Source organism: Rhipicephalus microplus, chromosome 9 (genome assembly GCF_043290135.1).
Source record: "Rhipicephalus microplus isolate Deutch F79 chromosome 9, USDA_Rmic, whole genome shotgun sequence".
Lineage (NCBI taxonomy): Eukaryota > Metazoa > Arthropoda > Arachnida > Ixodida > Ixodidae > Rhipicephalus > Rhipicephalus microplus.
Genome location: NC_134708.1, coordinates 44,545,203 through 44,571,094, shown reverse-complemented (window position 1 = coordinate 44,571,094; position 25,892 = coordinate 44,545,203). Strand labels below are relative to the sequence as shown.

The 25,892-nt window shown below is 39.9% G+C and overlaps 1 protein-coding gene across 1 annotated transcript; it reads left to right on the top strand.

Moving 5' to 3' along the window:
* The first annotated feature begins 1,584 nt into the window (after nt 1-1,584).
* LOC119165026 (uncharacterized) lies at nt 1,585-25,082 on the top strand. The gene is made up of 3 exons (XM_075874415.1): nt 1,585-1,722; nt 8,967-9,269; nt 24,625-25,082. The coding sequence occupies exons 2-3, from the start codon at nt 9,074-9,076 to the stop codon at nt 24,942-24,944; spliced, it is 516 nt and encodes a 171-aa protein (XP_075730530.1). The 5' UTR covers nt 1,585-1,722; nt 8,967-9,073; the 3' UTR covers nt 24,945-25,082.
* Nucleotides 25,083-25,892: the final 810 nt, after the last annotated feature.

Here is a 25,892-nt window from a genome sequence, read left to right as displayed (position 1 = left end):
ACTTGCATGCCTTGATACTGTTGCTGCTGATAATCATACTGAAGTTTTTGTAATAGGGTGGGACTTTAAAACATGCACTTGTACAAAAGTTCACATGGTGTGAATTCTGGAATGGTGCGGCGAAGCGAATTTCTCTCGATGTGACGTGTCAACAAGAGTGCTCGCACTACATAATCGTGTTAACTGGGGTGCACAGATCGAATGGCTGAAATTCTACTGAGACCCACATAGGAGACCAGCAGGACTGTAAATGGACCACGTACATATGCATACATAGTCCGTTTTATCGAAGTAGAAAAAGATGAAATACTGGTCATAATGAGAAATTGGGATTAAAAAATGAAAATGCATCGCTCGGTAGTAGAGCGCTTGCTTACGCAAAGGGCCTGTGTTTGATTTTGGCTGGGACCCGTGATTTTCACTATTTGCGTTCGTCGCGCTGTTTTTCTCCTGCAATGAAGCAGGCCGACACCAGAACTTAAAAACAAACACGACAGCACATGAGAAAACCAATAAAAAATTATTTTTGTTTTGAGTGATGTTAATGATCATGTAGGGGAAACAGGCAAAAACTAATTCCTGTCAGTTTTTGTGCTTGCCGATATCGTTCTTGTGTAGGCCCTGCTGTTACCTGCTGCAGCTTTAAATTACGTGCGAAATCTGCGCTAATGTTGTTGTTGCGTAAGTATTCTGTATTTCTAGATCCCGCGCTTAATGCAGGCAGCTCTTCTGCGTCGAAATAAAGCCCCTCCAAGCGGCTGTAGACGCGATGAAGGGGCTTTACGTCGAACCATGATGTCCGTAGCACGGTCACCGGCTGCCCAACGGCTGACAATCGCGCACTTGCCAGGGTGGTGGCGCCCTCTTTGCGCGGCACGGGTAAGAGCTGAATGTTTGAGAATACACGTTTGTTGCAATTTTAGCGAATCATTGTGACAGATTGCCGCTTAGTTATGCAGTTCATGTAATTATAGAACTTGTATAGTTTATTTCGGGCTGCATTTGACACTGCCGCTGCGGGACCATGCGACCTGATATAGTAGATGAACAAGTTGGATTCTTAATGTTAATATCTTAACAGCGCATTGTGCAATCTTTGACCTGCGTAGTAAAAGGCGCGCAAAAAGACCGCAACACGTGACAAAGAACAACGCCGAAAACAGCGCCGAGCTCTCGTGTGCAGTTCTTCCATCTTCCACGTGTTGTCCTCATTTTGTGCTATAAATCATATCGTCCAGTTTTGCACGCTAACATTATACTACTGTTCGCTGCATGGTTCGGTGGGACTCTCCCACTGTGTACGTGTATGCATGCCTACTACACTACTGCTTTTGTCCAAATCAAAAACGAAACCAAAACTTCGAACGGCACAGAAAGTGCGAGGTGGTGCTTTTTTTGTCGTGGTTTTGGTTTCTGTTAGCAGAAGACCACAGAATAAGCTTCAACTTTATTCTGTCGACCAGCCAACAAAACAATGGTCAACTTGCCACAGCCTCCTGTACGCGCCTTCTTCATTTGTCGAACTACACAATAGTCTAGAGAAAATGTGTTACTGGAGTTGTGCGTGGGTCGCTGGATGAACTTTCGCAGCCGCTATTTGATGTTTTATCACAAGCGCGGTTGTGATAGCCGTAGAATGTGAGCGCACCCATTGGACGACGAGAACTGCTCTGCGCGTCGACGGTCAGGCAGCCAAGTTATGTGAATAAACTTTCGTGTAGCGTAAGTAACGTAGGGTATATTTTTTTGTCGTAATTTCACAGCATGGATGCATGCTACATGGTTGTCAGCTATGACGTGTACATACATTGTTGGTTTGTGAAGCACAGTAGTTTCTCTTATTTCGAGCGTCTTCGTAACGCTAAACACTCCTTATTTTGAAAATGTGGTGTATCATAGAAATATCGAAAAGCGCAGTGAGTGCACTCCATTATTAACCTAAGAACCTAACTTGAAGCGGCAGACGGACAAACTCTAGGGAGGCGCTCTTGTAGCACGTTGGCAGTGTGCATTTTAAGAGTTGCAACAAGTGCCGAAGTGTGTACTACATGCATGCCATGAGTGCTCTTATGAAAAACCATAATAACTCTGAAAAGAACCCAATGTGAGCATTTTTTTGCCACCCATATGACAGCTCTGTCAGTGCCTTATTTCATTATTAATTGATCACTATTATTTAGAACCATCTCTTCTGCCGACTGAGTGGAAATTCTCATAGCTAATGATCACTAGCCATGAAAATGTTCGTGCACCTTTGCAGGCGTGTAATTATTTGCCTGGTATGCTATTACCACCGATGCGGCTCCTATTTGAAGAGACCTTGACACTATTTCGGCATTTTTTTTTTTTTTAGAAAGGCTGTGAGCCAATAGCTCTGGGCAAGTTAAGATTGCGTGGTTAACCATTTCTTGTAACCTGGGTGGTTTATTACAGAGCCTTAACAATGTCACAACAGATCACATTGCAATCACATTGTTTTGAATAGAACAGCGAAATTACTTTTTAAGCGAAAGAACTTGTGATGTTCCCCTGTGTCTGTTTAACCAGCAGTAGGTGTATGCACTTCTCATGCCAAAAGACTGCATGCAAAGAGTGATGCAAGAGATAAAGTGTGGTGTATAAGGTTCCTTTTAGCTGCAGAAGTTTCTACGTGGGCCAGATGAACCACTTTGTTAATCTGAGTTGGGGACTCACCATCTAATCTATTTTTACTTTGTCAAGAGTATAAGTTAATGCCATAATTCGATGAATGCTCAGTTTTGCAGAGGCGCAGGAATGAAGAAATGCACCGGATGGGTGAGGCCATGCGTACCAGTAATAGCGGTAGCGTAAGCATGAGTCAGTGGTCGATTAACTTCATGAAAAAAAAATTATATGTCTTAAGGGGCCCTCTAAATTACCTGCAATAATTTTTCAACATTACAAGTAAATGTGGGCATCGAGCTCACGAGGTCATCACTGTGAACAATACCGAATGTGGCAGCGCCATGGACTCTGGGCACCCTGCCAGTTCCAAGAAGCACTGAATTCCTTTTCCTCTCTCAGCCTTTTGGCAGTCCCTAGCTCCTCAGTGTTCGCAATAGCATCAACGTTCTCATCTGCTCATCATCCAAAGTACCTGTTTGTCCATTCGGCGTTTTTCCGTTCCTCACGGTCAAGAGGAGCACTTAACCAGGAGAGGGGACGAACTGATGAAGGGAGCATAGTGAGCGAAATAGCGAAACAAGCGAGAGCCTCTGTTGTATCATCAAATGTGTGTAATTCTGCTATTACTGCATCGTTTCAAAAATTCTTACAGCTACGCATTTGTTGTACACTCGTGCACAACTGCAGCGCCACTACTAAATATAGACATCTGAGTGGATTAGAGGCGCTTTAGCAGTTACCTCTCAAGCGGATCCTTCACCCCCCCATGCGTGTTAGACTGACAGGTATTGCCTCTTGCCTGGGCATGCGCAGATAAGCCTTTGTCCCTACTTTCTTTTCCACAACTGTGCACCTTTTAGTTGTTAGCAAGCATTTGTGCCGTCTTCTCTCTCGTGTCTCTGTTTACACGCCCATTGATTTTAGCATGAACACTATGTAGCAACTATTTCCACTTTCTCTGTTGTAATGCACTTCTCATCGCTCCCACGTGCTTTCAGTGTGACCATTGTTCCTTAGTGGGCCCAGCAAACTGCCTTGAGAGATTGGTAGCATCCACCAGACCTGGCTTGGAATAGGGGCAGGAGTTTCATGGCCTTCCACCTCATCCACTTGTTCTGTCTACTCTGCTGCATCAGTGATAGGCTGAAAGATACCTTCATAATCCCAAAAACTCTAATCTGTTCTTGTTTTCGCAGCGTAAGGGCAAGGGAAGTCTTCAAAGCTTGCAACCGCGTCATCTAGTTGGCAAAGCATTGGAGTGCATGCTCAAAGAAGTGAAAAGCAAAGCATTGCTTTTGTACTCATTTATTTCAGGAAACTGCATTAAATAGGGTTTGATGGCCAAGCTAGTTTCCTCAAACTGTGTTGACGACACCATTAAACCCGGAGTAGCTGCCTGGGAATAGAATTTGTTTTTTAGAATGAGAACAGTATATGTGGTTTTGTTCGATTTCTGGCAAACATTTAACTATAAAACTCATTTCATATACACGTAGCTTATATCCCCTCTTTTCATGTCAACAAGGATGGAGATTCATGTTAAAGGCTTACAGGCCAGAAATAAACATGTACAAATGAAGAAAGTTGACGACAGACTGCACATTTAAAATGAACCATTAACGTGTGCAAGGAATTATGCTGTTAAGAATAGAGGGTTGGGGCTATAAAGACACTAGCCTTGGTAGAAAGATGTTCCCATCACTCTTGTTTGCCTAGCACTGGACTTTTGTGTCACAATAGTACACAACAGGTAGGTGTACACTATGTAAAGCAGGAACCTTCACCGTCTATTGTGCATTATTTCATATTATGCTGCATGTTACTGCTTGTCAAGGTGCTTTTAAAATGTTCAAGTCTTTCTCACTGTTAACTCCGTTTGTTGCACTTTTCTTTCCGCATCAGGAAAAGTGCAGACATCACTTTTTACCACAACTGGGAGGATACACCTGGGCAAGTTGCTAACTGTACTGTGAAGAGCTGCTTCAGCACAAGCTTCAAGCTGTGGAGTATCTCCCAAATTACTCCACAGATGCATCCCACTCTGATAACTTGTATGTGAATGATTGAAACGGTATACAGTGAGGTAGATTCAAAAAGACCAAAAATTGGGCGAGTTGGTGTGCTTTTAAAGGTGGTGACTTCTTTGAAAAATTGCACGAAATGTCTCAGTGCGATGTTTCGTCCAATCATCAGAGTGCCTGGTTGAATAAATGCAATTTGTCAAAGATCTGTAAAACAGCGCGAGAGATTAAAAAAAAAGAGGGGGGGGGGGGGGGAGACCGGTCATGGCTCGGTTGTCTGTGTTGTTCTTTGACTGGTCTCTAATTTTCATGCTACTTTAAATTACAAATCTGTTGTACTAACATACTAACGGTGTAACAATACCTTAACAGAATAAATACACACTAAGAAAAACAAATAGACAATGTGCTACGTTCTTTCAGTGGTGCTTGTTACAGAGTAATGGACAACAGGCATGCTATTTTAACCTTTTAGCACACAGAAAGGAAAACGAGTGCAGCTCTGAAAGGTTTCTATGATACTTTAACCATCGAAACCATCCTTTCGGCTTTAGGAGTGGTTAGCGAAGTGAAACAGTGGGCAGTATTTTTTATCTGCTTTCCTGGGTATAACAACTTGTCTGAATGCTTAGTTTGTCACCACTGTCCTTTCATGTTCGAACATGTTTCATGTGTTACTTTCACACATTTGCTCTCTTGGCTGCTGTTTGTAACCTTGTGATTATCACCCTTGCAGTCACTCTCGAATGTATTGTGGTTTGAGTAACACTGTACCTTGAAAAACACACAATAGTTCTTACATGGTGCTGATAATAAAGGCCATTCAGCAAATATTGTTCGGAGGTAATGCGAAGCCTTAGCCTAAGCTGTATCTAAGTTGAATTTTACTTCCATTGCAGCATTGCCAGTGCACTTCATGCTGTCTGCAGTTTTTAAGAAATGAAATGAGTCGTAGTTTAAGTGATGAGTGTGGACATCAGCAACTGTGGATTTGGATTTTCATCATGACTCCAAGGCAATCCACTCCTACCTAATCTTGTTTGACAGTCATTCAGAGGATCGATTTGCATATTTACATTGAAATGTCGCAATTAGCTCCTATTTTAAATGTATCAACAGCTTTTGCTCATCACATCTTTAATCCACAGAGTCAGTTCTGGGGAAAAGCTGTTCGGAGATGTGGCGCTTGAAGTGGGGAGGGAAATGTCAATGGTTACATGTGATTAGTTCTGAAAACATATTCACTCAAATAAAAAGCTTCCTGGAAGTATAGTTAATTACAAGTTCATTGTTACCTTGAAGTCTGGTTGATGCCAAGAGTAAATGTTTGGTAGGTGGTAATGTGAGTGTTCGGGCCAGCTTTAACAGTGATCTCTGTGCTTTTGCAGATGCGTCCATTGCCACTGCGAAGCATCCAAAAGGTTTCTTGCTTCATTGTCAGAACTTGCATCGCATCAACATCTTCGAAGAAATAGTTCACTCCTCTGCCTTTTTATATTGCTCTTTGATTTATTTGAGACTGTGACAGGAATGTGCTAAGGTGTGCTTGCACCCATAGGTCTGGTTGTTTACTTCGAAACAAAATGAGACCACATAATTATTATATTTTTCTCTTAGTCTAATTAAACTATTAATAAAAAAATAGAATTTCACTGGTGTTCAAATATTGGTCAGCATAAAAGAATTGTGCCTTTCTGGAGAAAGCATTCATTAAGGCTAGGCAGTTGCTAATGAATACTTTTGTCCCCATAAGGCTGATCAATTCAAATCTTCATGAGGTGTAGTTGAAAGAAAAATATTGTAAATTCTGCAGCACTTGTTAGTAGGTCTTTACTTTTCTTTTGCAAAAGTACATTAACAATGCCTTTCATGTAAGTTTAAAAATGTCTTTTGTTACTTTATTATTCGTTTGGTCCTGTCATCTATTGCATTTCTTTTCTTGTGTTTTCCAGTCGATAATATCAAAGTAAGATTTACTTGTTATGTTGTCTTTACCATGGGACCATCTGAAGAAACTGAATGTACTTTAATGTGGCTGTGTTCTTTTTGGCCAACAAAAAAGGTACTGTTTTAGCTCTGACAAATTTCTTCTACTCTAGTCACGTTCATGCCTAAAATACACGTAGTGCTTTGTCATGTTGATTTGGGCATTGCTTGTCGTAAAGCTTTCATTAATCAGGCATGCTACAATGGCTTTCCAACTCTGCTCCACCTTCAGTGAACAGCCATTGTATTTATTCAGTATTAGTGGTTTTGTATGGTAATAATGTGAAATATCTACTAGTGTGGGGGTTGTGTAGTTGAAACACTATCTGATGAATAAGTTACCTTTAGCATTTCATTGTATTATTGTGCTTTCATTGAAGCAATACAAAAATAAAAGACAAATGTATAAGCTCTGCTGCCACATATCGAGCAAAATTTTGTGCTTCTCACAAAAATTTGCATGTTTTTTTTTTTCTTCCACCAGAAACTGATGCCGTTCTAGCCTTCGTAAATGTTTATTTCGTTTTTCACACATTTCAGTTTGTTGCACACTGCCTTCTTTCACTTGCATTCTATTTCATATTGTTGATGTGTTCACTTGTCAAGGGATGCTTTTACAGCGCTGCATTGTATAGGCACTTCTTTATGCAGAGGTGCAACAGCTGCGCCAATTTGATACGATTCCCCATTATTGCGCCAAAACCATGAAGTTGGCCAAAATCGTGCCATGCTGCGCCAAAATGCCTGACCAGCCTCACAATTTTCTCAGTTGCGCTAATTTTGCCATGGTGGCCGCCTGTAGTTGGCGTCATCAATCAACCCAAGGATCCAGGTGCGCAGACCATAACCCTGTGTAGCACTTCGAAAATTTCTTGGCCTTGTTGCAACTCGGGCAGAACGCAGTACACCGGTGACCTGCGGAAAAGTGCTGTAAGATTCGGACGGGGCTGTTAGTACTAGTCACGGGACACAGCACTGCTTGTTGAATTATTTATGCGTGTATACGCCACATAATTGTGAGTGCTAATATGACCGCTGACGTCTAACAAAGTCATGGCAATAATTTTTTTTTTTTGCCACCTCTACTTTTCAGTTTTACAAATCTCCCAAATCTCAATGTTGCCAGCATGACACATTCACATTTAAATCCTCGGAGCTTGTCAAAATATTTGACAGGCGTGGCAAATGCCTATGTAGACTTTATTATTGTTTGTTCAGTGGAGTGCTTTAAAATACTACTTTATTCAAATACTAGTGCTCATATTCACTCTGTATGATTGAGGGATAATGAATGGTTTGTACATATTTCTTCTTTGTGCATACTTCTTTTTTATGCTATTCCAAATTTGGTCTTTTGTGATAAAAAAATTAATGCTTTCTGTACCGCAACCTGGTTCCAATTGAGATTTTAGTGCTCCAACAATAAGATTTTGCTGCTCTGAAAATTGCACCTAATTCTATTTTGACTGCTGCATCCCTGTTTATGGAAAGAGGAATAATTGATTTAATGGTTTAGTGCTTAATTTAGTGGCATATATGCAGAGAATTCTGGCTGTCATCTAAGGATAGTGGCAGAATTGCATCCAAGTTGGATCTTCATACACTTCAACCTCATTGAAACGAAGTTGCATCTTGCACGAAAATAAGTCTGTTATATCCGAAAATTTGTTATAAAGGTATAATTCTTACACTATATTGCTACACTTTTTGTCAAATACTTCATTATGACCAATATTTTGTTATATTGGAATTCGTTGTAACGAAGATTGAGTGTATATTGGTAGCAGGTGTTCACATACGCTAAGCAGAGTAGTTATGTACAGACAGACTCTTGTGAGACATATAGTGAGTCAGTGCCTCATTACCACAATAGTTGCTAACTAAGCACAAAAGTAAGCAAGCTGTAACGTATTCATCATAACCAGAGAGCATGCCCTCAGCACACACAGTAACAGGGAGAAACACAACAGTAATATACAATACATACTAGCATTGTTTGGACTGTCCAAGGTTATTATGAGATTCTCTTGCAAGTGAAGCAAACCTTGTTAACCTAGAACTGCAGTCCAGTACTATAGATACTCGAATCTCATTAAAACAAAGTCGTGACTGCCTGCCACAAAAATAACTTCGTTATTTCAGAAATTTTGCTATTAAGATAGTTTGGTAAAACTGTATCTATGGCAAGACTACTTTTAATTTACTTTGTTGTAACCACTAATTCGTTATATTTTGGTTCATTATACCAAGGTTTGAGTGTAGTGTGTGGTTCATGAATTGCATCGCCTGCCTGTTCTTCCTGTGGCTTTGCAGGTTCCTCTTCGGTGGCATCCCTGGTGGAGTACGAATCACTCGTGTCGTTTCAAGACGGACTGCATTCCTGCCGCCAGTGCACCTACGTGACCAGCGAGAAGAGAGACATGAATCGTCACCTTCGCAAACACACGGGCGGGCGCCCGTTCCAGTGCCAGTTCTGTCCGGCCGGGTTCGACAGAAACAGCAATCTCGAAAAACACGTCCGCACCCACACCGGCGAGCGCCCCTATTCCTGCGAACTGTGCAGCGCCTCCTTTGCGCAGAAGGGCAACCTCACGCTCCACATGCGCACCCACACAGGCGAGCGTCCCTTTTCTTGCCCCCACTGCAACACGTTCTTTGCGCGAAAGTACCGCCTCGTGCTACACATGCGCACACACCAGGGAGAGCGTCCGCCTTTTTTGTGCGTCCCTTGCAATCGGCCCTTTAAACAGAAACAGCACCTCGTTCAGCATCTGTCCCGTTGTACTGCAAACAAGGACCCGCAAAGGTCAGGGATGCACGGACTTTTCTTTTAGACTTAATGGATTAATTGTTTTCTTTGTTTTTTTATGATAGCAGGTAATGTTTACAGTTCCTCGAAATGTTTTGTACCAGTCTGCTATTCAATTTTTGACTGCTGAGAAAGCAACATGGTATTGTCAACGATAAACTGTTGAGTGCCTTTCGCTGACCCTACAGCTATGCCAGGATGTCAAAGGCTTACTTTGCCTTGGTATTGTTTGTGGATAATGTAGTCTCGTGCCGGGAAGCTCAGCATATGGAAGAAAGCATTTTATTGCCTATCTTGTGAAATAGCTCTGCCCCACATGTTAGTATGACCAGGGTAGCACGGCCCTTCTTCATTTATTTTGACAAGATGTGGCGCTAGGAAACACTAGCACTAGAAATCCATATTTTTGTGTGTCCATCTCCTAGTGCATCTTTCTTTCTAGTGTCCGTGTTTCTGTGCACGTCATATTTTGTCAAAGTGAACGAGCACCGGCTAGTCCAACTAGCCACACTGCTGCTTTGTTTTCATCTGCAATGGTGAGTTGGCACATTTGCTGATGAGCTTATTCCAACAGTGTCATGCGTAGCACGTCACAAAAAGAGCCAGCTGCGTGTTTTTTTACACAACCATTTTCTTAAGAGTTTTTTCTGTAAGCATGTCATTCGTATATTAATCGAAGAAAACTGTAAAGTTTAAATCTGCATGCCCTGAGTCGGCAATGCAGATATAGCCAGGTAAAACCAGGACTCTATAGAGACCAATAAAATGTCGACAGATATAAGTGTCCTGTGTTATTTTTCTTGCCATATTCTTTGCTTTGCACTGATTCATTGGCATTTTCAGTGGTTTACAAATGTCTGAAATTGTTTTGAAGACGAAAAATTCGAATGCTGCAAGCAAAGTAGAATGTGGTGCAACTAATTTTTATGTGAACTAGTTGTTGCAGAAATTGTAAGGTCTTCTGCCTTGGGGAGCGTGTCGGATGGCAACACCATTGGATCAGAATAGGGAGGGGACGTGCAATTCATGTTGGACTAGAAATCTGCATGTATGTACGAGATGAGGCCAATAGCGAACATTCCACATTTTGAAAGCATGCTGGGCACCTTGATGCACTGGTTTTTACAAAGGAGACCTTTACCGTTGTGTAAAACACTCGAAGCATTCAAGTATGCTTGTTTGCATGTTGTGTAGCCTTTAAGATGTTCTACCCTGCCTTACAAAGCATGTGCTTGGGGTGTTGTGTTTGTATCACCAGGCTTCAGTACTAAAAGATGAGCTTGCATTCCACTAAAAGAGCATATTTATTTAGCCTGCAAAATCTACATCACCATTTCTTCAGTTCATATTCTGTTACTCACTTTTAGTCATGTGGGTTAGGTGACTATGGCTGTGTGTAAGACGGGCAATCCAAGTTTGCAATGCTTGTGCCAAAATGGCAGGTTGCTTTTGTCAACAATATCTGACAGCATGAGAGAGAGAGAAATAACATTTATTTGCACCTGTCGAGAGTCACGGGAAGAGAGGCTTTGGCCTCTGTCTCCGTTCATCCACCTAGCCATCGGCGGGAATTTCTTGGGACTTGGCGGCACTCAGAATGAGACTGATCACTTGACATCCTTTGGCGTCATGGCTTCATAATAAGGCCTCCCAGGATTCTATGTTTCTGCTTGAATTATTGTAGGAAGGGCAGGTCCAAACTATGTTTGCTAGAACTGCAGTGCGCACATCTGGGATGCAACACTTCTGGGTGCCATTTATTGTCAAGTGATGGTTTGGAAACACTCCAGTTTGTAGTTTATGCCACATAACTTTCTCTCTTTTTTGCTGAGCTCTTTAGCTGCCTCTGGATAGATGTTACGATGGGATTTATAATGCGAAGTGGTTTCATTAAATTATATTAGTTTGTCTCTTGTGGAGAGAAGTTTTTCGAGTGGAGCGGAGCCAGAAATGGATTAGGGGTGGATGTCTGATGTTCCTTTATGTATACTTGTGTGCGTATTGGTATGTTTGTATGTATTCACGTACATAGGAAATGAAAAAGTTTGGGGAGGATTTGCCCCAATTCAATAATTGAAACTCAATTAAAATCTGTACACTCCTTCATAGTGTGGTTCATGTGGTTATCTTGTGTCCTAGCTGAATGTTATAGCGCACAGCCTTCTTTGTTCACTGTTCAGATAAAAACAAGAAAAGGTGATTCAGTCTAAATATAAGATGCGCTTCTGGTTTCACAGAGGCTTTGCAAAATGCGGCATCAAGGCCCGCCTCAGTTTTAATTTTCTCTGTGATGCTATGACTGGTACTAATGACGATGAATTTTGGCTTAGCTCATAGTTTCATATGATTATACCCATTGTAACCACTAGTGTACCGAGAATTTTGGGAAGGGAGGGGAGAGAGAGTGGGGCTTAAGCATACTTTGTGTGTTTATGTGTGTATGTGTGTGCGTGTACATATACACAAGCAAAACTGAAAAATTTCAGGTTAAAAAAGTTGTGCTCCCCCCCCCCCCCCCTTGCTTGCTTGGCTATGCCCATGATTGCACCAAATGGGCAGCTTTAGATGATCAATATGCAATTCATGTGGTGTAACACATTTATGCCTTGTAATGTATGCATTGCTGCTAACCTGACTTCTTGATCAGCCGGAGCAATTTCAAGCTTAATTCATGGCTATGGTAAGAAGGTTGACCTCCACGTAGAGCGCGCATGTTTAAACTGAACCAGAACCCACGAATTTCGTTCTCGTCATACATAATGGGTACGACCATGGAGTCGGTAAAAACACTCGGAGAGAGCATCACACGATAATCTTGAATCCTAACCCCATGATTCGCAAGGACTACTACTGGTCAGCTCACTTTGGTTTTGAATTTTGAATCTCGATTTTGATTTTGTTTTTCTGCAGTATGTTGCTGAGGGCATATTGGTCACCACACTGAACATCACTTGATGCAGCTCATGAAAAATCATTGATTACAGTCTCTTTACTACTGACTAGTTTCATTTACGGCTTGGGAGAGCTACAAGAGCGACAAGCCACTGTGTGCAGCTACCACTATGTAGTGTGTGAAATGGCAAATAGAACGGTGTTGCTTTTCTGCACTGCCTGCATCGTCTCTGGCATTCTTTCGCCCGCCACTTGTGCTGTGTTGTCGTCTTTTTTGTTAATAACATCATCATCTGGTGGCGACAACTTTCTTGAGGCTTCCAGGATTTTTCCGTGGGCGCCGGCTCGTGAGCAGCCACGCAATTGTAATTTGCTGGTGCAAATGCAGAAAAAGCACAATGGTGACTATGATGTCATCACAATAGCTGTACCATCTCTATTTCCTGCAATGGTGACATCTCAAAAGCTGGGGTTCACCATCAGGTCACCTTAGATGATGACAATATCACGAGATGCGATGTATAGCTCCAGATAATGTACACATACTTATGAATTCATATACATTCCCAAACTGTATTTATTGTTGAAATTAGGTAGATAATATGCAAAAGTTCACGGAAATCGATTCAGCAGGCTATTTCAGCCTCCAGATTTTGTCCAGCACCGCTTTAACACCTCGAGCAATGTTAGCTCAAGCAGGTAAACATTGCTGGATCCATATTGGTAGTATTCTTCTACCGCATGGATACATGCTCTGTGAAATCAGTGTTGTGGAGTGTGTTCATGGTAATCAGCACCATCTAAAAATAAGGCAAAGAAAGAAAAAGTGTAGAGGAGGCTAGCTGGAAAAGGATGTGGAAAGATCAGCTAATTAAACTACATGTACTAAGTTAATTAACTATGATGTGTAGTCATACATTCAAGCACGAGAACATGCCACTCGATGACCTCAAATGTTCACTTTTACAATGCTGGACCCAAGAAACAGCATATCTTTATTGTCAACATCACTGTAAACAAATTAGAGCGACTTTTCACTCCTTGAACTCTGGGAGATACGCTAGCAAATGGGTGCCAAACAAACTGCCAAGAGAGGCTAGCAAAGAGATACCGCTTATCCAGACCTTTCCCGTTCTTCCCCTCTGGTAACACGATTCGCATCTGCATTGCGGTGTCATGTTACAGCAACATAGGCCCACTGCTTCATGTGTGGCTGTTTGTGGCATCTGTGAGACATCTGTCAGACATTGTCGAAACATATGTGAGACATCGTTGCGATAAACAAAGTTTGAAAAAATAATAAAATTTCATTCACTGCATTTGTACCATTTCTTTCCCAACTTTATTGATCCAGCAGATATAATGACTTATTCAGTGTCTTTTAGTTCTGCCTGTGCAGTCTTTCACATGCTGTTCATATTAACCGACAAATGTTTTAACAAAATTTGTGACTGTCCGGTTTTGTTGTTTCTATACAAAAACACCAGCAACAGCACTGAAGACACGCTCTGTATGCTTGCAGGATAGGTCATCGTTATACGAAGATGGGTACATGAAATTGTACTTACTTACTGAATCATGTGCTTCTGTGTCTTCCTTCCTCCTTTAAATGCAGCACTCAATTGCTAAGACTTACAGAAGGCTTTCTTAATGATCCAGCAAAACGTAAGAAAAACTGCCTATGCTTGATTTTCCAGATCTATGTCCAGTGTAGCCGTGGTGTCTGAGCCGCAGCATCACTGTTTAAAATAGTTCACCCACATGGTTTGCTAGGCTAAGTAAGCAAATGCTGACCACATTTGGTTGTCTGTCATTTCATAACCTATATTTTGCTACATTGCACTAGTGAAGATGTACAGTTTTTATTTCCTAGTTATTAAACTCAAGTACTCAAATTTGAGTTGCCTAATTTAGAGCTCGTATATTCCAAAAATAACTTCTTACATTTAATTGACTACTGAAAATATAGTGACTCGATTACAAAACAACTATAGAATGTCATTTATCTAGGAATTTCTAATGGTTGAGCCTGGTTGATGCAAGTATGTGTTTGTACTGCGAGTGTTAGCGTTTATTATAACAATGGTCTATGGGTTGTTGCAGATGTGCCCATACCTACTAAGGAGCAACGAAGTTGCATGCTTTGGATATTGCCAGAAATGTATTGCACCAGGTTCTTCAAAAAAATAATTTGCCATTATATTGTTATTTTTCATCTTAATTCATTATGCACTTGAGAGTGTGACTGTGATATGGCCATGTTTAGCATCGACAGCTGGCTTGGATTGGTTATTGTAAAACGAGTGGAACTTGCTACACTTTTTGCACTGTTAGTCTATCATGAGAGCTTTAAAAGTATTACAGGTTTCGTGGTAGCATCTAAGTTGAAACCGTTAATGTAAAGAAATTGTGCCTGTCTTACAAAAGTATCTGTTCACGCATACTCTTGCACTTACAAGTCGGTTCAACTATGCAAATATTCACGCAAGAGTACCTGCGAGAAACAATTTTGTTAGTTAAGAAACTCATGGTAGAAATTCAAGGTTACTAGGAGGCTTGAATTTATCAGTAGTTGCCGAACAGTTTATGTTGCTGCAGTGGCGACTCCTGTTTTGATGAAGACCATGTTGAAATGTCGACTCTGGCGACATTTGTTCAACGATTTCTCGACACAGCACTGGAATTTTGATTTTACACGGTATCGGTATCGACAATAACGCTTAAGTTACTGTACTTCGGGAATGTGCTACGTCATTATCCATTTTGCCCTGTAGAGCTTTTGAGTGAGTATTTTTGTCTCGTGCTTTCAATTTGTCAAAATTTTAATGTTTATGAGAATGTACTGACGTTGTTCCTTTTCTTGCACTGCCACTAGTGGAGCAACAGCCATATCTTAAATCAACCTAGATGTTTCTGTTCTCTCTTCTGCCATGAAACGGTGCACCTTTCTTAAGGTGGCAGACTGGTCTTAGACATTTTTTTGTTTACTTCTTCAGCAATCTTGATCAAACTGCACATGGTTACACAGTTTTTTCTACTGATTTCAAATGTTTTATTAGTTTTCCTGTAACTCATCTTGTTCCTGAGATAACTTAAGTTCACCCCTATTGTTTAAGGCTGCCATAAAAAAAAGCTTAATTAAAAGTGATATTTAAAATATTCCAACATACAATAATGACTACAGAGTGAAAGTATACAAGAGTTTTTTTTTTGTTGTTTTTAGGCCTTTATTGGTTATCTTACAGCAAATTGAACTATCCATTTTCAAAAGCAGTTAAAATTGTTGTATAATTTTAATGAGTAATTAATTAATAAGGCTTGTGCTCTAAATTCTGCTCTTGTACTTGCATTCTACACACATACAGGTTTCCATTGCAAAAAGAATTATTGTTGTACCTGCCCTAGCTGCAGAGATATTGAAGCCTCAAAAATGAACAGTCGTAAATTTACTTTTTGAGAAAAATGTAAAAAACTGAAAACACACAGCTTCTTCAAAAAGCACCAACCATGGTGCGCATGTTTTGCAATCCTCATAAAGGTGCTCATAAATTTGTAGCAGAGCTTCTAACACAGGTGCCGGCCATTTATAAAGAAGCCTCAGTCGGTTCTTTCCCACCTTTTTTTTTTTGCAGGTTCTGCATGTTAACAGCACCAAAAATCTGGACAGTTAGAATGACATTACAAAAAAAATTACCTCTTCCTGGTGTGTGAAAATTTGCAGAGAGATAGCAAATACTTGCAGAAAACAAATATGTCAATTTTAAAAAATAAATTTTTTTTGCACTTTTTGGTACCCAAGACCAGTCTGCCCCCTTAATTCAATAAATTATTCTCTGTGCCATTCCTTTAGGTAGCCCTAATATGCATGCAGTGCATTGTGTTCTTGAGTGCATTGTGCAGTGTGACATATCCAAAGTGCCTTGACCATTTAAGCATGTCAATGCAGCCTTCCAAACATGGCTTTTGTATAGAGATTGTCTTTATTCATTACGAGGAGTTAGATATTCTAATGATCAGGTGCAATGTGCACTAACTGTGTGGATGCGAATGAAACACATTATCACGTGAATAAGTCATCTATCGTATTCCGTGGTTTTATTGTGCTTTCAATTAAGCAGCAGAGGGACTGTAATGTGAAATGTGTAAACTGCATCAGCACTTATAAAGAAAGTATACCGTATGCAATGCAAAAAATATTCCTGTATATATTACTGTTAGAACTTATAGTGCCATTTTATTCCTTCCGTGTGTATTTTGTTTTCATATTCTTGTTTGTTTTATATTAGCTTCTTTCACTTCTATTTTATTTCATGTGCTTCTTGTGTTGAAGTGTAAAGTGGTTCTTTTTGTTGTGGACTATTCTAGATACTTCTATGCAAGAATATATGTATATAGGTTAAAGGGCATTTGCCTAAATTATTAATAATTATACAAATAATTCTGCCTATTTAGCTATACTGTCAGAATCGCATCCGAATTGTATTCTACATTTGGCACTTGGTATTTGCATGTATCAAGCATAGCACTTGTGTACAAAAAGATGGGAATTTTGATAAGAAGACGCACAGAGGGTCAGTGCGTTGTTGCTGTAACAGTAGTAGTAGTGTGGGGTGGGTAGGGCAACGTAATCTCGTACCTCACTTAGATATGGAGCAACTATTGTTGATTAGGCGTTGCTACATTCCAGTTATGCACCAGTGTCAACACGTCATTCGCATCGCCTTCTTGTGCTTTCTGTGGCTTCGCAGGTTCCCCATCTTTTGCATCCCTGGAGGCGTACTTTTCACTGGTATCCGTGCAAGAGCAAGCATATTCTTGCCGTCAGTGCACCTACGTGACCAGGGACAGGGCAAATATGAGGAGACATGTTCGCGTACACACGGGCGAGTGCCCCTTTAAGTGCCACTTGTGCCCGGCCGCGTTCACTCAGAAATTTAACCTCGTGGCTCACGTGCGCACCCACACGGGTGAGCGCCCCTATTCCTGCGTCCAATGCGGCGCGTCCTTTTCGCAGAAACAGCACCTCGGCACCCACTTGCGCACACTGGGGAGAGCGTCCCTATCACTGTGACAACTGCAGTTCGTCCTTTTTGCAGAAGACGCACCTCGTTGCCCACATGCGCACCCACGGAGGGGAGCGTTCCTTTCCCTGTGCACACTGCAGTGCGACATTTGTGCAGAAACAGCACCTCATTAGCCACATGCATACCCATACGGAAGAGCATTCCTATCTCTGTGTCCACTGCAACGAATCCTTTTCACTGAGAGACACACTCAACATACACATGTCCCATTGTCTTGCAAAGAAGCCTTAACGGTCAGATGCAAACTTTGTTTTTGTGGGGAGGCCGCTGAATTACACTCAAACCTCGATATAACGAATCTGGATATAGCGAAATATTTGTTATGATGAAGTAAATTAAAGATAACCTTGCAATAAGTTAGAAATATACCTTTATAACAAATTTTTGGATATAACGAACTTATTTTTTGTGTAAGATTCAACTTTGTTATAATGTGGTTTGAGTGTGATTGAACATTTTCATGGTGATAGGTAGCTTGTAAAATTTGTACAGAAGTGGTTTTTGGAGCACTCAATCACTGAGTAGCTTTTAGAATATCGCTCTTGAAGAAGTCTGACATTGTTAATGAGAGATTTTTTTTTAGAAATGTCTTTTGTTGACCTTGCAGCTATGCCAAAACTTTAAAGGCTCGCCCAAATTTAATTTTGATTGGCTACAGAAGCATACATGACTCTACTTGCTTTGAAAGGACCCTCAAAGGAAGTACCATTTTATGTCAGCAGGAAAAATTAGTGTTTGAGAACATCCGTAATGTCATTATACACAGTGTTTTATTAATTGACAAATAATGGGTGTATGGTTTGAAATGGCTGTTGTGGCACAATCATGCCTATAGTATTATGTTATAATCATCATCATTATGTAATATTTAAGCATTATTCTGTTGCATGTACATTTTGTATTGATTGTTGTTATAGTCTTATTGTTGCATTTTGTTATATTTTGGTTATAGCCCTTTTATTCTACTGATAAATTTTCTTCTTTCAAGTAATGATAACTCTGCTTTCCTTCTCGCCCAATGCCTTCTTGGAGTCTTGTAAAATACTTGTAAATAATTCAAATAAATATAAGACATTATTTGTGCCACCAGTGCGACATTCTGATACAACTCTCATGACACAGTAGGCGCTTAGTACATTAATCACATTTACTCAATTTACCGAACAAGAATACTTTGGCGCTTTACTAGCTGTTGCTTAAAAAAATATTTCCTTTCTCAAAAAAAAATCCCTTGATGAAACTTGCAATATAAGGAGCACTATTTGTTTTTGATTGAGCTATAAAGCTGATTTGTAATTGGAACTTTACACAGTGTAAGTTGTGCATCTCATTGAGGATCGAAATAAAGATTATCTTGTATTTGTGATTTCTTGCGGAATTTACATAATTTTGTGGTCAGCAAATATTTTTACCCCACAATATTCGTTCAGAAGAGTTACTATTGAATGCTCAGCTATTCATACATTACTCAAATATACAGGGGGGGGGGGGGGGGGGGAACGATTAAATAGAATATTTTGGCAATGTTTAGGCTGGCATATATTGACCAAAATATCCAGTAATGTAAATAAAATAAAACACCTTACATGAATGCCTTTGTTCATTACGTAAACCAGATTTTGTGCGGAAATTAGGAACGATATTTTCAGAATAAGTTTTCAAGGAAATATCACTTAGGTGACATTTTGCAAAATTCTTAAGGTTTCCTGGGTGACCAATGAAATTTTCTCTCAAAAACAATGTAGTAATTCACTGTTTTCAACGCAATAAATTTGTACAATGAAAAAAAAAGTACATTTGGCATGGTTGCTAGAATGGCTGGGGTATTCATCCTAGAATGACCCTAGACTGCTATATATCATTCACTTTTTTTTTCAGTAATTTCCTCGATCACTTGGCCTGACTGCATCATAGGCAGAGACATGGCCATGGGTTGATTTGACTGTGTGTTGCGTACTTACCATGGGGTGCAACCTGGTACCCATGCGGCGCTGTATACTGCAAGAATTGCCCACTATAGGCTTAGACTAGCACGCTCTTGTTCACACTTAAAGTGAGTCAATGCGTTCAATACAAGATGTGTTCTACAGGAGGCAGTGCTCAAAATCATGGCATGTGCTGCTGTATCTTCTTGCCCTTTTATCATTTCCTTTCTGTCGCTTCCCATGCACTCGGAATGGGGAATGATGTTGAATGCTGGAAAATGTGCATTTCTATGAATAACGCGCAAAAACCATTTCTTCAACTCCCAGTACTTTTTGCAGAACACTTGTATTGCAGATGTTGGGGAGTACAAGTACTTGGGCCTCACTTTGAACTCTAATTTATCTTGGTCATCCCACGTAAAACGTATTTGTTCTGCTGCATTTACTAAGTTGTGTTTTTTGAGACAAAAATTAAGGCATTCTCCAAGTCACGTTAAGCTTTTAGCCTATGAAACTTTTGTTAGAGCTAAACTCGGATATGCTTCCGTGATATGGGATCCGCACGTGAAAAAAGATATCTACATGCTTGAGCTCGTTCAGAGAAAAGCGGTGCGTTTCATTTTTAACAAATATGGGCGTTACGATTCTCCGTCGAAGCTCATGACTGACAATGGCATTCAAACCCTAGCAGTTCGTAGACGCTTGGCCCGTTTACTCTTCCTCAACAATATTGCTACTTCTAAGGTGAAAATAACTACGTCAACTATGATTAAACCGCTAAGCACAAGAAGGACCCGTCACATGCATGCTCATTCCTTTCAGCCTATCTTCGCCAAAACTAATCAGTTTAAACACAGCTTCTTCCCACGTACAATTTCCGAATGGAATGCGCTCCCGGAAGCAGTGATACAAGCTAAAAATTTTTCCCAAGCGCTCCAGGAAAGCATCTGTGGCTAAGTATATGCATTGTATGGTGTGCTATGCCTTGACCAATCTGTCTTGTACTCCTTTTTATTGCTAATATTTTTATTCTTTGTATGCATGTGTAACAGCGTTATGTGTATTGCCAATTGCCCCTCCTGCTTGGGCCACAAACTGGCCTGCAGTATTCGCAATAAATAAATAAATGAACAAAAGGAAAAATCGCACGCATTCGACAAATCGATAACTCTGCTCAGTTTTCATGGACTCGGGAAACATTTGCAGCAGGTTATTTACTGAAGAAATAGACTGTGATGACAGGGTCATTCTATGATTACTGGAAAAGTGTTGGGGACAGTCTTTAACCATCTGCAGTTCGTTGTCGGGCTGCACCCAAGATTGTAACTCAACCACGGTGGTCAACTGTCCGACACTGCTTGCCAAGCTCGTTTGAGGTTGATTAACGTGCACTTCCTCGCTGTATTATGCACCATGTCTAATAGAGTAAGTGAACGTCTTTTGCTTGAGTATTGTTCAAAGTGGGTGAGGAACATAAACAGAGATTTCGTACCGAAAAGGATTAATTTTCTGTGTGACGACGTGATGAACAAGATCGAACGATAGACACCTGGGAAGGCGAGCAGCTTTACACCCAAGGCTTTGCTCTGTCTCTCGCAAGATTATATTTACTGTGCGACTGGATCCTTGCGTATGTGACGTCTTTGGAATGCAGCGCTTCGTTTTCAGTGGGGCCTAAAGAAGACATTTATACGTGGTCCTGCAAGGAGAAAAAAAAAACTGCCCGTACTTAATTAACGTCCGATGTGGCCATTTTTATCAACTGGCAGCAGCATCAATTTAAATATATAATTGCCCACATGGAGCACTGAGATGAAGAAGTAATGAATAACCTTGATCACTTACCTGAACGCTGACATCCTATATTCTCCTGTATGACATTACTGTAGATATTCTATACCATACTGTATTGTTCCCACCATATTCAAGCTCTTCCATTTATATTCCTTGCTTTAGCCTTTCTCTTCAATACCGTTCATTGCTTCATGTCAATCAGTTACTGTAATGCAGTCACCTCATTATAAAGCTATTACTGAATGTAGCTGACTTAAAGAAATTTGTTACTTGCAGACCTGGTTAATGCCAAGAGTAAAAGTATGTTTAGGAATGTTTTGAATGCCTGATTTAACAGTGATCTGTCTTTTTGCAGATGCTGTGTTCCTCCTGCGAAGCATCCAAATGTTATTTGCTTTGGATATTGTGAGAACTCTGTTGTCCAAAATTTTTTTCGAAATTGTTTTTGCTTGCCCTGTTTCGTGGCAGTTAATGCTGTTATCAATAGAAATTGAAGGAATATCATTAGGAATATTCAGGATTGTAATGATAATGTGACCATGTTTACTGTCTAACACATTGATTATATTAAAATAAGTCAAATTGGAGATTTGTTGTTATCCCTGTTAATATATTGAAATTGTGATGACAGGAATAGTCGTCAATGCAGTGTTCTGGTTTCACTCATTATCATAAAATAATATTGCCCATCTTTTCAAAGCATTGGTTCAAGCTTTGTAGATGGTTTTTGCCTACTCTTGTGCTTGTTGTTCTATTCAACAACACACGTGTTCATGGCAGTGTAGCTGTGAAAAATAATTTTGTAAGTTATGACTTCACTTCGTTGTTGTGCTTCGCTTTTATGCTGTAGTATCTTAACGATGACATTTAAGTTAAGAACCGAAAAGCTTCTGTGTCTTCATTGTACACTTAGTTCCGTAAGCTTTTGTGTTTTTGTTTTGCACTTTTAAATCGGTAAGATCTCGTAACTGACATGAGACAATGGATGAATTTCTGATTTCAGTGCCATTGACAGAGGTACAATTGTTTTCAAGAATGCTGGATGATTTATTAGTGTTTTCTAATGTATTAGTAGTGTTTTCTGAACAGCACACCATTTCCACTTTTTCTGAGTTTTTTTTCTTTTATAATACGCTCAAATGTCATTATAACATAGTTGCATCTCACATAAAATCAGGTGTGTTACATCCAAAAATTTGTTACGAAGGTTTATTTCTAACACTATATTGATTGCGAGACTACTTTCTGCTACTTCATTGTAACCGATCTTTTGTTATATCTGGGTTCGTAATATCAAGGTTTCAGTGTATGCCATCTGTGTTTCGCTCATGTATATCATTTGTTTATTATTGTATATGTCTGTGCATATCAGTTGATACACGAATGTGCTAATGACTTGAATAGTGTGGTGCATAAAATTAGTGTCTCCTTGATTGAATAAATGTAAAGTGAGCAAAGCGTTCGGTGTAAGGCACTCGTAGTGTGTTGATATTTAGGTATGTGAATAGCGCTGTCCCATTGCGGCATTCAGTTTGTAGGAGTCATATGTAATGAATGAACAAGTGACGTAAGTCACGTATTCATTCTATGACGTGAGTGGTCGTATATAAGGAACTGGAATATTATCAGGTGAATGTTATCTCTGGATTTTGTTGTTGGGTTTTCATTAAGTGTACATGATAACAGTAATCGGAAATGCGTAAACTCTGCTAATAAATCTCAAGCAACATGTCGTTGCGCTGTGCAGAAAAATGGGGCTGTGTTTTACGACATCAGAAACTGTGCTGCTATTTTAAACCTAGTAAGTGTTCTTTTTTTTTTATATTTTCAAATTTCAAGTGGTGCCTTTGCTGTGCTACTCTGTACAGAATCTATTATGTGAAAATAAATTACATTAATTAGTTTAATGGTTTAGTGCTTCATGTTTTAGCACATGCAGAAAATAATGCATCTTGTTAAGGTATGTCATGACATTTGAAACACTTTTTAAAATTGCCTTATCTTTTCGTAAATTTCTTAGGTCTCTTGTAATAGATTATTCAACAAACAAACTTGCTTTTGACCTTAAACTGTTAATAAAATTGTGATTATATTTGCATCTCATCCTGTACGTAAATGATGATCAAACCAAAAGCTTCACAGTCGATAAAGTATGCCAACTTATCAGAAAATAAGGTAAATATGAAATAAGTCCATGACACCTTCATGTAAAATCATAAGACGAGTGGTTCATAAAATATGCATTAAATATATGCATTAAAATTTGAAAAATGTAGATCTAAGTCTTTCAATTTTCGTGAGTTTTTTTTTTTTTTTCAGTGCTATAAACGAAGTTCGATGATAAAAGCACATGGATACTTGACGTGTCGAATGAGGCAATCATCGAAGGCAGCTGTCACATAAGTAAACTGTACATCTTTAGTCTGTACATGAAGGCCGCACATTAGTTGCCTTGCAACGGTACACACAAAAAAATATTTAAAAATCTGTTTCGGCTCAGATGAATAAGAAATAAGTCCAGGTTCCAATGAACGCTCTAGCTACAAATGTTACCAATTTTAGAAATTTGCACACGGAAGTTAGGTTACAGTTTCTACACCCATCTCTTTGTATACTGGTGGCTTTGCATTCTACCGTTACATGATTAAGATTGAGTAGACATGCATGAAATTTGACACATTGCTCCTCTACGCAGTAGTCTGTGCATCGGAGCTGAATAACCAAAAAATTGTGGCACATATACCATGAAAAAGTATTTATAGTAGCATCAGAAGTCTTGCCGGTAGTATTGTGCGACTAATCTAATTTGTCTAGACATATCGAGAATGCGGTTTTTCTGTGCACAGATTATTGTGCTCACTACAAACCTATATATTCGCTTTTGATTTGCACATTTGGGCAAATTTCATTACGCAATTGTTTTTGTCATTTGACTAATATTATCTAACTTAAAAGTAAAAGTCAGCTCCACAGTACAAATATAATGCCACAGCTTTCAAAGGAAAATTTTAAGTACCGTAATTGTGTCCTAATTGGTGCTCTATCTGTTGGCAGCAGGAGTTTACAAGTATGAAATACACATGTACCTATAGAGATATTAGAACTTGAGTTAGAAATGTGTCGTTTCAGTTCACTTATACCACTGCAGTAACATGTCGTTCAAATAGGCTAAGGTTACCGCATACTCACAAGTACAGCAACTCCTAAATATCACTTGGTGCCGCACTGCACTTCTGTGTACACTCAAACCTCGTTATAACAAAATTGTGTCTTACAAAAAAATATGTTTGTTACATCCGAGAATTCGTTATAAAGTTACACTTCTAACACTATATTACAGAAATATTCTTCATTCACTTTGTTATAACCGATATTTTGTTATATCCGGGTTCGTTATATTGAGGTTTGAGTGCAGTGTGTGTCGCAAGGTTTTCATTGCCTTCTTTTTTATCTCTGTGACTTTGCAGGTTCTCCAATTTTGACACCTCGGGAGCAGTACCGTTCACTTGTGTCGGTAGAAGGTGGACTGCATTCGTGCCATCAGTGCACCTATGTGACCAAGTATAGGACGCACATGCAAAGACACCTTAGCAGACACACGGGCAAGCGACCCTTCCCGTGCCACCTGTGCCCGGCTTCGTTCGTCCAGAACACCGATCTCAGGCATCACATTCGCATCCACACGGGAGAGCGTCCCTTTTCCTGTGTCCACTGCAATATGTCCTTTAGTCGAAAACGCCAACTCATTAACCACATGTCCTCTTTTCATGTAAACGAGAGGCTCTAAAGGTCAAACCCACACACACGCTTTTTTCAGGAGCTTAGTCAACTGATTGACTTATTTGGCTAAGGTTAACTTGTAAAGTGCCTCTGAGTGTTTTTGGACCCCTCAGGTTATAAGTTTCTTACAGCATATACCTTGAGAAAATCCTGTCGTGAATGATTTAATTTTAAGTATAATTGGGTGACTTTGTATTGATTCTGTAATGGATTACCTTAAATGCAGGTTATTTTTTGTGTTACACTGTTGAGGACATCATGGTAAATAAAGGAGATTAGTTCATCTATGTAGTAGCTCATCCCTGCATGTTAGTCCGCTTGGCATAACCCAACTGTTTTCTTAGTTGCGCCTTCAGTGGTAAGTAAGCACATTTCGCAGGTGAGCTTCTCTTCTACGTTAGAAGCACAGTATGTAACTGAAAAGCAACTATGCATTTTATAAAATAATGGTATTCAATTGAAAGTATTGTAAAGGCAAGTCTTTTGTAATGAAATACAAAACAAGAAAGTTACGCATTATGAATCTGCTTGAATTCTACCGATGAGTTAGATGGGGTGATAAGCACCCGGGGAAAACCAGGGACACAAGAATGCTACGAAACAGTGACAAGTTCATCGCTTTCTTTTTATTTTGCTACAAGGTAAACTGCTGTGTGCAAACAAAGACGGGGACACAGAACGAACGAACAGAGACGGGCACAAAGTTCTCTCTGTGTCTCTACCTTTATTAGCACTCACCTGTTTGCCTTAAAGTACGATTCAACTCGTCCGGCTACATGTTTTGTCGAACCACATTTGTTTTGCTACCGTATGATTAGCTTAGCAGGTATAGATTGACATTTTCAGAGTGACTTGAGACCAGTAAGTCACTTAAAGAACACAAATTTCTGGGTGACCTTTCAGGCTTGAGACCAATAAGTGACCCAGAAGGCTTTTTCACTCTGAGTCTGTGGGG